The sequence below is a fragment of the Solanum verrucosum genome, unplaced genomic scaffold, assembly GCF_900185275.1.
Source record: "Solanum verrucosum unplaced genomic scaffold, falcon-dt-bn FXZP01000102.1, whole genome shotgun sequence".
Classification (NCBI taxonomy): domain Eukaryota; kingdom Viridiplantae; phylum Streptophyta; class Magnoliopsida; order Solanales; family Solanaceae; genus Solanum; species Solanum verrucosum.
In genome coordinates this window covers 1379476-1395441 of record NW_026019930.1, presented here as the reverse complement: position 1 = coordinate 1395441, position 15966 = coordinate 1379476, and the positions used below count along the sequence as shown (strand labels likewise).

The 15966-nt window shown below is 36.3% G+C and overlaps 4 protein-coding genes and 1 pseudogene across 4 annotated transcripts in view; all 5 read right to left on the bottom strand.

The window, feature by feature from the left end:
• The window catches only part of LOC125832759 (beta-galactosidase 17), a 48521-nt gene extending 37888 nt beyond the window's left edge, over positions 1 to 10633 (bottom strand). Inside the window, exon 1 of the mRNA XM_049511963.1 lies at positions 10629 to 10633. Coding sequence (XP_049367920.1) covers positions 10629 to 10630 — 2 coding nt within the window. The 5' untranslated portion in view covers positions 10631 to 10633. The remainder of the gene's footprint in view (positions 1 to 10628) is intronic.
• Positions 2111 to 3023, bottom strand: LOC125831327 (polyadenylate-binding protein 2-like). The gene has a single exon (XM_049510530.1). The coding sequence runs from the start codon at positions 3021 to 3023 to the stop codon at positions 2256 to 2258; it is 768 nt and encodes a 255-aa protein (XP_049366487.1). The 3' UTR covers positions 2111 to 2255.
• LOC125831317 (nucleosome assembly protein 1;3-like) lies at positions 3040 to 6156 on the bottom strand. Its single transcript, XM_049510519.1, is given in 10 exon segments — positions 3040 to 3519; positions 3640 to 3696; positions 3785 to 3926; positions 4012 to 4199; positions 4281 to 4342; positions 4437 to 4497; positions 4711 to 4803; positions 5466 to 5558; positions 5824 to 6005; positions 6099 to 6156. Coding segments are annotated over 10 exon segments (1416 nt in total).
• LOC125832825 (nucleosome assembly protein 1;4-like) lies at positions 7287 to 10862 on the bottom strand. The gene is made up of 11 exons (XM_049512018.1): positions 10745 to 10862; positions 10581 to 10624; positions 10387 to 10482; positions 9460 to 9552; positions 8707 to 8799; positions 8420 to 8480; positions 8274 to 8335; positions 8017 to 8204; positions 7790 to 7931; positions 7658 to 7701; positions 7287 to 7496 (listed from the first exon to the last, which is right to left on the bottom strand). Exons 1-11 carry the CDS (start codon positions 10800 to 10802, stop codon positions 7289 to 7291), a joined length of 1089 nt encoding a protein of 362 aa, XP_049367975.1. The 5' UTR covers positions 10803 to 10862; the 3' UTR covers positions 7287 to 7288.
• A 558-nt stretch (positions 10863 to 11420) lies between these two features.
• Positions 11421 to 15545, bottom strand: LOC125832816 (nucleosome assembly protein 1;4-like; annotated as a pseudogene).
• Between the last annotated feature and the right edge of the window lie 421 nt (positions 15546 to 15966).

The window sequence follows — 15966 nt, the reverse complement described above, 5'->3', positions numbered from 1 at the left end:
ATTACTTTTTATATTGGGACATCCCTTCCTAAAATTTATGGCCGCCACTATCAAGGAGAAAGCTTATTAAGTGCTGGATGCTGTAGAGCAGAGGAAATTAGCAAGAAGGGACCCACTTTTGTCTTTTGTTTAATTTATTTATTACATGTAATAGCACTTCTATGATATCTGTATTGAAATTTGATTAATTTAAATATTCGAAAATCTCAGCAGAAACATTTTCTACCAAAGGATTTTTTTCATACTCAACTTAAAACACGCCTCTAATTAAAAAAGAAATAACCACATTCGTTTCCAATAGAACACTTATTTACATCTCCGTACGTGCCAATTTCATAATTTTATATTATTAAGAAAATGAAGGGAAAATATTTTGTTTAAAGAGTGATGGTGAAACTTTGATTCTGACAATGTTGAAGGGTGTATGAAGGAGAAGTACTTTGTCGAAAAATAAATGATCTTTTTAATTTTCATATTGATGTTTGATAAGAAAATAAAAAATATTACTTGTGGAAGGCATAAATGCTGATACTTATCATCGACCCTGCTTAGAATGGTACATATTCTCACTAAAAAGGACACTTTAGCTAAATCAAATATAAGTTTTGAAGTTCATGAGTTTCTAACGATCTCAAATTAAAAAAAAACAAGAACTCTGTTATAAGTGCCCTTGGGAAATTGAACCCTCATGAATGAGAGCAACAAAGTGAGTTCCATTTTTTACCGCTGGACCAAGTACATACTTTGTTACTAGATTTTCAACACATATTTCTTATATATTTAATAGATTTCTCAATATAAATACTTTATTTGCACAAAAGATATTAGATTCCCGAAATTCCGCACTCAAAACCCTATATCTGCCCCTAAATAGAAGAAAGAACAAAACTAAAAGCCTGTGGGAAATGCCTAGAGTATATTTTGTTATTGTGTTTATTTATTATTCAGAAAGTACACAGCAGATTAAAGAGGAAAATTCTACTCACAAGTCACAACTTCCGGGAAGCTGCAAAGGAGTGACTGTCTGGCTGATGGGGACGCATGAGCAGAATCGTCCGTGACCCGACAATAAACATAGCTCTCTATGGCCCATGTGTCTCTATCTCGTAAAAGAATTCAACTTATATTCAAAAATAATTTTACTATAAACTTCTCATTTTACGGACACAGAAAGGTAGGTAGTACTTTTCTTCCAAGTCACCAACTCAAACTGACCAAACAAATGTCAGCATGCAATTGGCTTTGTTATAAATTAAACGTGATAAGCCAATATGCCAGCCCTCGATTATTAGTTTCAAATTCACACACAAATCACAATGGGGACCTCATGCTCACGGGTAGGAGGAAGGCATATGCCCATATTACAATCACACTCAAATTCAGGATATTTCTCACTCTTGTTTAATCAAAATCAGACATCCCTTTCAGCTAGCTAATATGCCAGCCCTATTTTTTATTCATTTTTTTACCCCTCACTAGGTGCCCCACATTTTTGCTCCCTTGTGATTCGAACTCATTACATTCAAGTTGGAAGTGAAGGGTGTCTGCAACTCTCTCTCGTCAAGAACAAATTTGGCAATCAGGTAATGACCCATGTTTTTGGCGTGCTGTTTGAGTTTGACTTTACTGGCCGCAAATTTCTCATTTCTATTTAGGACTCTCCTCCCTTTCCACATTGGTACTTCATTATAGAAAATTTCATTCTTACGGTATTTTTATCATTAATAAAGAGAAGTAAAAACACAGAATTCGATAACATATTTACATAATCCGAAATGATATTTACTAGGCAGCTAGTATATATATATATATATAGTAGATACAAAATTGGATCATCTATTAACCTTCACAATAGACAATCATAGCTGTAACAAAATATATATATATAGTAGATACAAAATTGGATCATCTATTAACCTTCACAATAGACAATCATAGCTGTAACAAACTACCTAGGGCGGTAAAGAGGAGGGTGATAGAAAAAGGTGGGGAAGAAAGCCAAATATATCATGATAACAAAAGGTTGACAACAGGCAACAAAAAATAACCCTGAGAGATCACAAAATCACTGCCAACAAGTAAAAGACTAAAGAGAAAGATGGGAAAAACGAATAGACAAAAAGGAAAGATGAACATACCAAAATGAGGCGAAGGCAAATTTATCAACCAAGGGTTTCAAGATTGGTCCTTCCCCATAGCTTTTAGCCTAGTGGGCAACCACCACAAATTACTATTGCCTGCGCACTGGAGGACGTTCACCACTCCATTGACCTTCCCCAGCTTGTGCCTCTGCCACCCTTCTCTTTGCAAAGAGCATGTGCAACATACACTTGCTTACCATTGATGAGCATACCATTTAACTTATCTATGGCACTTTGAGCGGATTCATCATTGTCAAATTGTACAAAACCATAACCCTTCGACTGGCCATTAGAATCAGTAACTATCTTGCAAGAAGGAATGTGGCCAAAGCTTGAAAAGGTGTCATGTAAAGCTTCGATGTCGATTGACTTGTCCAAATTCCTGATAAATAGATTAGCTGTTCTATTCTTAGGAGAATTAGGATCCCTATGAGAGCGCTTCACCCTAATGGACTTTCCATTAACAGGAGTGAAATCTAACATCTCCATTGCCCTTGCAGCATCCTGAGGGTTGCTGTAGTTGACGAAGCCATAGCCAAGGGATCTCCGAGTGCTAAAGTCCCTACAAATCCTAACCGATATAACCTGACCCGCTTGGTTAAACAGCTGGTACAGTTGTGTATCTGTCACGTTGATGTTCAAGTCTCCTATGTACAGAGACGTAGGCTTGAACTGGTTTGCAACACCACCTGGAACAGCTGTGGTGGCAGTGCCACCAGTAGCTGTGGCTGCTGCCACACCAATTCCTCTCGTCACTGGACTCCGATGCTGCGCCTGAATCTGCACATAAATATCCTCAGAACCTTCTAGAACAACAAAGTTTAGACTTCCATAGAAGCTTCCAAAACAAAAATGATACTTTTTTTTCTTTTTCAGTTCCATCTCCTCTTGTAATTAATCAGTAATAAGGAAAAAACTGTAGAAGAGTAAAATGGAGGAGAGGAAAGGGTAAAATGGAGATAGGAATCACCGGAGAATAGAGCTGAAAGAAAATGAAGAGGACCCTTTTCAATTTTTTAGGGTAGAGAAAACTGTGCGGCAAGGAAATTAGTTGAATAGAAGCAGGGAAAACAAATGTCACCTTCTTTTCGGGCTTCTCTTCTTCTTCCTCGTCTTCCCCATCATAATACTCGGCATATTCATCGTCGTTGTTGTCGACATCATCATAATTATAATCATAACCATTGTCGTCATCGTTGTTGTCGTCCTCATAAGCATAATCATCGTCGTCATCGTCGTCATCTTCGTCATCATAATCATTGCCGTCTTCATCATGTTTAGCCTCACCAGTAAACCACAACACTGCTTGAGAGATTATTTTGTTCCGAATTATTGAGCTGTGAATGGAAGCAGAAAATATAACATCACATTTACTCTTCTGATTCAAACAACGGCAACTTATGATGCATAGAACAAAAAGTGGAATTTATAAGGACAACGATATAAATAAAAGTGATCAACTCAAAAGGCAACATCCAAGCAAAGAGAAATGATCTACAGACCCAATTTCACAATTCCTCATCTCTGCTTGCATATGATACAGGAGTTCTGTGACCTGTCAGAAATACATTTGGCTTAGTTATGACTTCAGATGAAATATTAGTACATTTAACAGTAAATGAATGAAGTCGAAGTTTAGGTACCGGTGGCTGTTTGAAAAAACTGAAAAAACTTTGACAATTGACAGTTCTGATCATTGGTTTAGCACTTATTAACCTCTTATTTGGATTGCATTTTACAATCTTCTTTGTCAAGCATTTTCTTGGAAACCATTCAATATCCGTCCTGCAACACGTCCCACTCATCAAACAAACCAATACAAAAAGGATCATAAGATATCGAACCAAAATTATAAGACAGCAGAATTTACCATGTTACGTCTTCTGCCATAGCCATATTTACCCTTTTGTGACAGGTCTTTGTCAATACAGAATTCTTGAAAAAGGGGTTTGTATCAAAAAAGAAATCAAACTTAAAACCCTTTGGATGATCGACCCTGCACCACTTAATATCCTTGAGGAATTTTAAAGCTTCTTGATCCCGCTTTGAGATGTAGATCTACCACAGAGTGACTTGCGGTCAGTTCAATCATCAATATATGGATTACTGAAAGAAGCAATGATAACTTTAATTATTTACCTCCTCTTCGTATTTCGCATAGGACTTCAATGCAGTCAGCCAGAAGTTGGGAACACCTTTCTCTGTATCAAAAGTTCATAACAACAAGATTAAAGCCCGTCTGCAATTAATTCTGCATGAATGTAACTATGTAAGAAAGAGCATGTCACAGTTTACCATCTCCTGTCCCCATATTATCACCTTTCACTTCAACAACACCATTTACTATTTCATATCTCTGCAGAGAAACCAGAAAATGATTAACCAGGATGGATATCCAAAGAAATTTGAGTCAAAACAGCTGCAAGATTACTAACTTCTACAAAATAGAAATATTTCTTCCTTCTCTATTTTTCCTATCTCTTTCTTTTTCTTTTTTATTTGGGGTGGGGATTGGGGAGTGGCTGGCAAGCAGTTACATTGATGACACAAGTTGAGTTATCCTTTTCACCTTCGAGTTCAACGATCCATGCAGCTTCTCATATTTAGCTTCAAGTACAGCCTTCTCCTTCGAAAATAAAGCTTTAAGCCCATCACGTTCACTCTACAAACAGAAAATTCTGTCAATCTCTCTTTCTTCCTTTCGCAAGATCAGTGAAAATGTACACAATATTGGATGATCTAATACAGGCAACAGAATGTGACATGAAAATCCAAGGACCAAAAGTTGGCATTGATAATGGGAACTTGGAAGTAAAGAAAATTAATCATTAGAATGAAAATTTATTCATGTATAAATGTAGTCATGCAAATTAAATATCTTTTGCTGGTCCGGGGGAGATGGGGGAGAGAAGAATGGCCTATAACAGTATGTCTCCTCCAGAAATACAGTCATTATATACAGCTTCTTATGGACTATCTAGTTGGAAAGGAATATAAATTGTTTTGAAGGGATACCACAACACATTTCTTTGTCAAAACCAGATGCCTACGAAACTTGCATATTTGGTGCAAAAGCTCTATGATAGATCATATGCCTTGGTATATTAATTTTTGGGGATCTCTACAGTGATGACTCAATATCCAAAGAAATTTGAGTCAAAACAGTTGCAAGGTACTAACTTCTACAAAATAGAAGTATCTCTTCCTTCTTTACTTTCCTATCTGTTCTTTTTTGGGGGGCAGGAATTGGGGAGTGGCTGGGCAAGCAGATATTGTTGTCAAGACAAATGAAGATGCAGAACAAGTTGAATTAGCCTTTTTCACCTTCGTGTGCAGTGATTCAAACACCTTCTCATAACCAGCTTTAAGTACAGCCTTCTCCTCTGACAATAAAGCTTTCAGCGCAACAGGTTGACCCTACAAACAGAAAATTCTGTCAAGCTCTCTTTCTTCCTTTTGCAAGAGCAGTTAAAATCTACACAATATATTGGATGATCTAATACAAGCATCAGAATGTGACTTGAAATTATAGTATCTTAATTTAAGTATTCAGATCTTAATATTTGATTTTTTTTCCATTAAAGTAACTTCTGGGCAATTATAGTATCTTCTTCCACTATCACTAACATATCATCTTAACTCAATGTCAATCGAACAACATCACATTAGTTGAATAATAAACCTGAAGGTTTCTCAAAGCCTCCACACGCTTCCAATACAATAGACATTTCCAATACAATAGAAATTACTACAATATACAAGAAAACAAAGTGAAATATTTGAACGAAAATAGAACAAAAACACATAAAAACGAACCAACCTTCCGTTCAATCTCCAACTCAGAACGATATTCAGCATACGAAGCTACGTAGAAGTAAGACAAATAAGAATCAACACACAAAAGAAAACTGACAACAGTGTAAAATAGTGCATTCGCTGCCTAGATTAGGAATTTACCGGCGGCATCAGCGGTGAATGGGTAGAGATGGGTCTGATATATGTTCAAATTAGTCATACTGAATGTGAAGAAAGAGAAACCCTAAGTCCCAAAATTTATAAGTGGGAGAGAAAAAGGAGGGAAACTCCAAAGAGATTTTCAAAAAGATACGGGGATGAGTGAGCGGGCCCATAATCTGTCACGTCGTGAGAATAAAACTAACGAATTCAAGCTTGTGGAAGTTGTACCAGGAGTTGTGGAGGTGGTACCTAGTCGTTGGGTAGCTGAGGAAACAACATTGGAGTTTCCTGGGGCTTGGGCCATTAGGATTTGATCATGAAATTTTTTCACTTTTTTCGAGTTTTAACTCGGAAAAACACGTTTAGCCAAAGAACTTTGAAATTCAACTTCTTCTGGAATTTGAAAAACAACAAAAATGTTTCACTTTTTTTCACTCCAAATTACTCACAAAATGTCAAAAACAACTTCCAATAGCCAAATATAATCGATTTTCAAATATCATTTTCCACATTAAAAGCAAAACTACTTTTTTCAAATTTACACGATAAACGATGGGCACATCACTCCCAAACACTTACAATAGTGGCTGGAAGTTTGGAGTTTGCAAAAACAAATGCTAACTAGAAGGAGAAGAACTTTGAAGATAGTATTTAGCTGTAGGCTGGTTTATATAGGCTATAAATCTGAATTGGTCATTCAAATCATCAATTAAATTAGTCATTAAAGAGAAAATGAATCTACACGCATTCTTGCAGACTTGTACACATAATTTTCTTGCAAAATTGGATTTTGGATTAGGTGTCACATACATCTCGCCCAAGAGGGGTCAAATCAACCTGTTTTGTCTTGTAAGCCCAATTCTCATGTATACCAGACCACTCCCTTTTACTAGCTCTTTACAATCCCTAGGGAAAACAAATCAATACAAGGAGGATAAAAGTTTTTTCAACAACCAATGAGAGACACTTTGTCTTTCACGTAAGATAAGAAAGAATAAACAAAAACGAGTCCACGAAAATAAAGAGTAGGAAAAGAGTTATTTTCTTGTTTGCATTTTCAAAACCAGAAGACAGAACAATTCCAACATTGTTGTCATGTAAAGCTTTGTTGTCAATTGACTTGTCCGAATTCCTGATAAATATATCTGCTATTCATTCTTAGGAAAACTGGAATTCCTATGGACTTTCCATTAACAGGAATGGTATCCACTATGATGTTGATATCCAACATGATGATGATCATAATCATCCTCACTGTCGTCGTCTTCTTCAAAATTGTCTTGCCTCGTTACATGTCGAGTAAAATGATATTCCATTTTCTTCGAGTCTTCTTTTTCAGCTACACCACGAGTAAACCACTTCACTGCTTGAGGGATTATTTTGTTCCGAAATATTGAGCTGCGAATGGAAGCAGAAAATATAACATCAAATATACTCTTCTAATTCAAACAATAGCAATTTATGATGTGTAGAACAAAAGTGGAATTTAAAGGGACAAAGTCTAAATAAAGTGAATTTGTACTAGAGGCACAATCCAAGCAAAGAAGAAATGTGCAGACCCAATTTCATAATCTTCTTGCATATGACACTGGAGTCCTGTAACCTGTAAGAAATACATTTGGCTTAGTTATGATATCAGATGAAAAGTTGGTACATTTAACAGTAAATGAATAAAGTAGAAGTTTAGGTACCGGTGGCGGTTTGAAAAAATTGAAAAAGTCTTCCCAATCCACATTCCTGATCATGGGCTTAGCATTTTTTAACTTCTTATTTGGATTGCATTTTACTATCCTCTTTGTCAAGCATTTTCCTGGATACCATTCAATATCCGTCCTGCAACACATCCCACACATCAAACAAACCAACACAAAAAGGATCATAAGATATCAAACCAAAGTAACAAGACAGAAGAATCTACCATGTTATGTTATTTGACATATCCTTTTTTATCCTTTTGTGACAAGTCTTTGTCAACACAGAATTCTTGAAAAAAGGGTTTGTATCAAAGAAGAAATCAAGCTTAAAACCCTTTGGATGATCGACTGTACAACACTTGATATCCTTGAGGTACTTTAAAGCTTCTTCATCCCGCGGTGAGATGTTCATCTGCAACAGTGTTTTGCAGTCAGTTCAATCATCAATACACCAGAGTACTGCAAGAAATGATGATATTACCTCATCTTCGTATATCTCAAAGGCCTTCATTGCAGTCAACCAGAAGTTGGGAACACCTTTCTCTGTACAGAAGTTCACAACAAAAGATTAAAGCCCGTCTGCAATTAATTCTGCATGAATGTAAGAAAGAGCATGCCACAGTTTACCATCTCCTGTCCCCATATTATCACCTTCTACTTCAACAATACCATTCACTATTTCATATCTCTGCGAAGAAACAGGAAAATGATAAACCAGGATGGATATTCAAAGAAATTTGAATCAAAACAGCTGCAAGGTTACTAACTTCAACAAAATAGAAGTATTTCTTTCTTCTATACTTTCATATCTCTTTCATATTCTTTTTATTTATTTATTTTATTTCGGATGGGGACTGGGGAATGGCTGGCGAGCTGTTACATTGTCAAGGCACAAGTTGAGTTATCCTTTTCACCTTCATGTGCAACGATTCATGCAGCTTCTCATATTTAGCTTCAAGTACAGCCTTCTCCTTCAAAAATAAAGCTTGTAGCGCACTGCGTTCACTCTACAAACAGAAAATTCTTTCAATCTCTCTTTCTTCCTTTTGCAAAAGCAGTGAAAATGTACACAATATTGGATGATCTAATACAGGCAACAGAATGTGACATGAAATTCCAAGGACCAAAAAGTTGGCATTGAAAATAAGGACCTAGTAAAGCAAATTAACCATTAGAATGAAAATTTGCTCATGTATAAACGTAGTCATGCAAATTAAATATCTTTTGCTGGTCTGAGGGAGATGGAGGAAAGAATGGCCTATAACAGTGTGCCTCCTCTAGAAATACAATCATTATATACAGCTTCTTGTGGATTACCTGGTTAGAAAGGAATAAAAATTGTTTTGAAGGTATACTGCAACGCATTTCTTTGTCAAAACCAGATGTCTACTAAACTTGCATGTTTGGTGCAATAGTTCTATGATAGATACTATAGCTCAGTATATTAAATTTTTGGAATCTCTCTAGTGATGACTCAATATCCAAAGAAGTTTTAGTCAAAACAGGTGCAAGGTACTAACTTCTATCTTCTACAAAATAGAAGTATCTCTTCCCTTTCTCTTTCTTTATGTTTCTCTATTTTTGGGGTGGGATTGGGGAGTGGCTGGGCGAGCAGATTGTTGTCAAGACACATGAAGCTGCAGAACAAGTTGAATTAGCTGTTTCACCTTCGTGTGCAACGATTCATGGAGCTTCTCATAACCAGCTTTAAGTACAGCCTTCTCCTCCGACAATAAAGCTTTCAGTGCAGCAGGTTGACCCTACAAACAGAAAATTCTGTCAAACTCTCTTCTTCCTTTTGCAAGAGCAGTTAAAATATACATAATATATTGAATGATCTAACACAGGGCAATAGAATGTGACACGGAAATACACCAAAAAAGTTGGACCGAAAATAAGGACTTATAAGTAAAGCAAATTAATCAGTACTTTGGGAATTTATTCATGTACTAACGTAGTCCTGCAAATTAAACATCATTTGTTGGGTCGCGGGGGGGGGGGGGGGGATGAGGAAAGAATGGCCTAATAACAGTGTGTCTCCTCCAGAAATACTGTCATTATATACAGTTTCATCAACCTAACTTTATGACAGATTGAACTCAAAGAGACGTATAAGCCAACATATATGATCAGCTTTCTTCTTTCCTCCCTGGTGCCCTCTTGATTAGCGATTATAGTTTAATGTTTGCTTCAATACTAACTTCCAAATGAGGCACAAAAGGCAGGAAATAGTAAGCAAATTAACTAAGAATACTTCATCCAAACACATATACACAATAACTACGAAACTTTAATGTAGGGGTGTCAAATGTGTGGTTGGGTTGAATTTGGGCAGGTAAAAAATATACTGGATTGATAAATGGACGGTTTCTCAATCCACCCAAAGGCTGAGATGAGTTGGATCAAGATGGGTAAACAATGGTCATTGCCCAACTCGCCCTACTTTTACCAAGTTTTAATTTTTCTTGCTTGTTTCTTATACTAATTTGTTTATAAATAGTTATTGTATATTCTTCCACTACCACTAATATAACATCTTAACTCAGTGTCGATCAAACAACATCATATTAATTGAAACATATGAATAACAAAACCTGAAGGTTTTTCAAAGCCTCCACACGCTTCCTAACTTGTGGTGACAAACTCTTAAGTTTAGGTAAGGTACTCCCACTGAATTTCCGAAGGTTATCCTACACATTTCCAAAAGAAAAAACAAAGTGAAATGTTTCAACTAAAAATAGAATGAACCAGAACAAAACCACCAAAAAAAATAATAAAAAGAACCAACCTTCTGTTTAATCTCCAACCCAGCACGATATTCAGCATATGAAGCTACATAGAATTAAGACAAATAAGAATCACTTGGATCCAAAAGCCATGGACAAACACAACAATGTAAAGGTTTAAAATGTATGTAAAGAGATGCATTCGCTGCCTGGATTGGGAACTTACCAGCAGCATCGGCGGTGAATGGGTAGAGATGGGACTGATATATGTCCAAATTACTCATACTGAATGTGAAGAAAAGGAAACCCTAAGTCCCAAAATTTATAAGTGGAGGAGGAAAGGGAGGGAAAAAGCAAAGTGATTTTCAAAAATATGTGGAATGAATGAGTGGGCCATATAAACTAAGGAATTCAAGCTTGTTGAAGCTGTACCACGAGTTGTAGAGGTGGTACCCCGTACCTAGCCGTTGGGTTGCTGAGAAAAGATTATGATATGAAGTTGCGGGATTTCAGGCCGATTATATTTTTATTTCTTTCATTTTACTCCTCCTTAGTTGAGTTAATTAGTTCCGACTTCCGTCCATAGTATGTAGTTAACCTTGGCACATTAACTTTGAAAAAAAATTATGTATACATCATATATTTCATCAGGCACCCTAATACAAGAGCAAATTTGGTGTTGAATTCACCAGAGCTCACAGTAATAGCTAAGTTCAAATTTTGAAAATATTAAAACAGAAGCAACAAGTTTACTATTGAAGCACCGATTGGTTCCTAAATCACAATTAGCTTGTGAATTTCACTCCTGCAGTATTAGGAAAAGCAGATGCAGACAAGTGAGAAATATATGTATCTACATAACTTGAAACGAAATTATAGAAAGATACTACGTAGCACATATATACAAAAATTGAATCATGTATAAACCTTTGCAATAAGCAATCGTAGTTTGTATTGTATCAACCTACACAGACGACTGCAGAGACAGGAGATAGAAACCAATGTTTCATGGTAAGAAAAGCACACCACAGAACCAACAAACCACTAGAGATGACAAGAGTACTCACAAACAAAATAAGAAGAAAAGGGTGATGGAATGTGGATGCAAAGGGAAAATGTGTACAAAAGAATGGCTAAGGCAAATTTATCGACCAATGGTTCTGAGGCTGCTGTTTCTCATTAGCTTGTGACCTAGACCTAGTGTGCAGCTACAAACTACTCTTGCTCTGCAATCATTAGGACGTTCACCACCTGTTGACCTTCCTCAGTTTGTGCTCTGTTACACTTCTTTTCATGCTTCTCTTCTTCATCATCATATTCCGTAGCTTCATAGTGCTCGTTTTCACCAAGCTCACCAGTGAACAATGCTACTGCATGAGGGATTACTTTGACCATGATTATTGAGCTGCAAAAGGAAGCATAAAACACCAATAAGTTCACTCTTCTGATCAAAACATAGGCAACTTATGATGCATAGAACAAAACGGGGAATTTATTTGAACAAAGATCTAAATAGAAGTGAATAAATACTAAAGGGACCATCCAAGCAAAGAAGAAATAATCTACATACCCAATTTCATAATCGTGCTCCATTTGATTCTGGAGCTGTTCAAGCTGTAAGGAATACATTCAGTTTAATCATGACATCAGTATTAGTAAACACTTGTATAATCAACGGAAAATCAATAAAGTTTTCTAAGTTGTTGAACCTACAGCATCATTAAGAATATCAAAGCCAGCATCATCTTCAGGTACTTGTGGCGGTTTGAAAAAGTTGAAAAAACTTTCATTAATCCTCAACCTTGATTTCGGGCTTAACATTTTTTAATCCATTCTTTTGCTTCTTCTTGAAAATCTTCCGCGTCAAGCATTTTCCTGGATACCATTCAATTTCCGTCCTGCAATGCATCCCATATCAAACAAACCAACAAAAAGAGGACCATAAGATATCACACCAAAATAATAACACAGCAGTTACCCTATTGCTTTCTCCAATATAGGTAGTTCATCATCAACCATGAGATAGGTCTTTGTCAATACAGAATTCTTGAAGAAGGGGTTTGTATCAAAAAAGAATTCAAGCTTAAAACCCTTTGGATCATTGACTCTGCACCACTTGATATCCTTGAGGAATGCTAAAGCTCCTTCATCATACTCTGAGATCTAAAGCAGAGTGAGTTGCAGTTAGCTAAATGTATGAACTTTACTGCAAGAAACAATAATAGCTTTGGCTATTTACCTCCTCTGCCAATATCTCGTTATTCAGCATAGAATTCAGCCAGAAGTTCGGAACGCCTTTCTCTGTACCTAAAAATCACAAGAAGTAGTTTAAAGCCCTTCTGCAATTAATTTACACCAATTAAGAAAAAGCCTGTCAAAAGTTACCATCTCCTGTCCCTTTATTGTCACCCTGGTCCACAGGAGCCACATTGACACCTTCCACTTCAACAATGCCATTTACTATTTCGTATCTCTGCGAAGAAACCACAAAATGATTAATTAAGCAGGGATATATCGAGTCAAAAAAGCTGCAAAGTTATTATAACTTCTACATTTCTTCTTTTTTTATTCCTGTCTCTTCTCTCTTTTTTTTTTCTTCTTTGCTTTGGGGTGGAGGGGGAGGGAAGGAGGAAGCTGATTTTGTTGTCAAGATACACGCAGATGTGGAACAAATTAAACTATCCTTTTCACCTTTGTGTACAACGGTTCATACAGCTTCTGGTATTTAGTTTCAAGTGCAGCACTTTCCTCCAAAAACTTAGCTTGCAGTTCATCATGTTGACCCTATAAACAGAAAATTCTTCAAGCTCTCTTCTACCTTTTGTAAGAGCAATTAAGATCTAATATATGGGAAGATTCAATACAGTCAACATAATATAAAATGCAAACCCAAGGACCCAAAAGTTTGAAAAGGAAACTCACAACTAGCAAATTAATCATTAGAATGAGAGTTTATTCGTTTACAAACATAGTTTACAAACACCAGTTAAATATCATTTATTGGGATAGGTTGAGGGGGGAACCAAAGCATAGCCCGATCGATAAGAGATGAGTCCTCCAGAAACCATACGGTGCGAGTCTGTTTCTCAATGGCCACAACTTACACCAAGTGAAATGTCAATAGAAATCAATAGGTGATTATTGTCTCTATAAACACGGTCACACTCATCATATCTGTGAAACTATTCTTCTACAAGCAAGCATGAATACCAGGTCAAACGCCAACAGAACATCAAGCATGTCTAAGCATAGAAACCTTCCCGATTGTCTGATACTAAAATAGACAGTTACAATCACCAGTTTGTGCAATGTCATACTCAAGCCTTCCAAGACCTAAAAGATGGCCTATAAATAATATCAGTTTGTCTGATTTGAGATATTTTCTGGAATCTTCCCTTTTAATTTCTTAAGGCTGATCACTGGAATCTTCCTTTTTAATGTCTGTGTGTTCTAATGTTGTTTCTCAAATCAATGCACTAACCAGGGTTCTTCTCTTGGGAAAGAGTCAAGGAGCTATCCATGTATGTTAATGTCCTGAGAGAATATAAAAGGCTAAGGGAAAGAATGTCAGGGAGAAATATCCTATAATATTCTGGTTATTCACCCCTCCACCCAGAAGAAGGCTAACTGAGGCAACTGTTGCTGCCTATTCCAGCATATAACATTCGATTTATACTCTGGGCGTGTAACCAAAGCACAATACTTACTGTCAACAACACTAACGAATTGTTCACAAAATAGTTGCTTCAAAACCTTGTGGCATCACTGTGCTACCTTTATTAGTGGGGGGTTGTAGGAACCCTGTGGAATTAATGAGGTGTGCGCAAGATGGGACACCATGGTTATAAAAAATCAAAAGAGATCGAATTCAAAAAGAGGAATATAGTTAAATCTTTGCTTCAATTACTTTCTTTGACGAGAGGATATCACAAACGTCAGGAAATAGTACAGAAATTAACCAAGATATACTTCCCCCAAAGCATGCACACAAATCTAATGAAACTTCAATATGAAGTTCACCTTCCTAGCGCCACATATCACAAGGACCAGAATACAGAAAATAAGAGAAGAGCAAACTTCTGCCTCACTGATCTTAAAGCGAACAATGGAAGACAAATACATATGAAATAATAAACAATGATGTGGAACAAAAACTAATTAGCACATATAAGGATTGAGAAAGAAAAGCAAAGCCAAATCAAAGCAATAAAAGAATTTTCCAAGGTAACACCAATGCAAAGAAAATAAAGGAATCTTCCAAGGGAACTGATGAAAATATTATCCCCTCCGTTTCTATTTATTTGACACGTTTATGTAAGTACTACACAACTTTCAGGACTTCCATATTTTCAAATTAATTTTATCTTAAACTATTTTTCAACCACTACAGTATCTCCTTCCATTACTGCCACTAATTTAACAGAGGAGTCAAATTAACATCTCAAGTCCATGTCGATCGTCACCATCATATAAAATGAAACAGTCAGACGGAGAAATATGAACAATAAACCTGCAAATCTCTCAAAGCATCAACACGCTTCCTAACTTGTGGTGACAGTCTCGTAAGTATGTCCGAGTCCTCCATAGCCAAATTCTGAAGCTTATTCTACACATTTCCAAAAGAAATCAATTATAAAACGAAAGTTGATGCACAAGAAACGTATGATCGATCTTCGACACTCAAAGCTACGGAAAATCAGGTGAAAATTTTAAAGAAAATACAACGAACAGGAAGAAAAAAAAATCAGAGCGAGAGAGAACAAACCTTGAGTGCATTTACCAAAATAGCACGATCTTCAGCGCTCAAAGCTACGTAAAATCAATACAATAAAGAAAAATAAGAATCAATTAGAACGAAAAGTAGTGGTATTGAATATATACGTATGATCGGAAATTTACCGGCAGCAGCGGCAGGGAGGAGATCAGAATCCGAGTGATCTTTGATCGAAATGCTCATGTTGAATTCGTGACGAAAGAGTTGGAAAAAATGTGATTGAAACAGAAAGAATTGTGAAGAACCGAAGAGAAAAAAGTGGAACTCTGAAGAGTCACAGTTATGGGATGAGTCGGTATTCTGTTTGAGCTGAGATTCGAGAAGTTATTTTCTTTCCTGCAGCTATTTATAGTATTTAATTTAATGCAATGACGGTTTCAAGATTAATTTTATGATAGGGTTATTTAATTGGTTGGAATGAAATTGCGAAATAACTTTGTAGATATTGAAATTTTGTGGGACTCTACAAGATATGTTCAATTCGAATTAAGACTCTAGAATGTGTGTTCAATTTCAATTAGAATTCTTGGAGGCTACTCAACCATAAGCCCTAGTTCATGCTTATATAAAGGGTACACTAAATTCCCTTAAAAGGCATCTCGAATATTCTACAAATTGATGGAATATTCAATATAGAGGTCAAATTTAAATCATTCTAGTTAATACGCCACTAA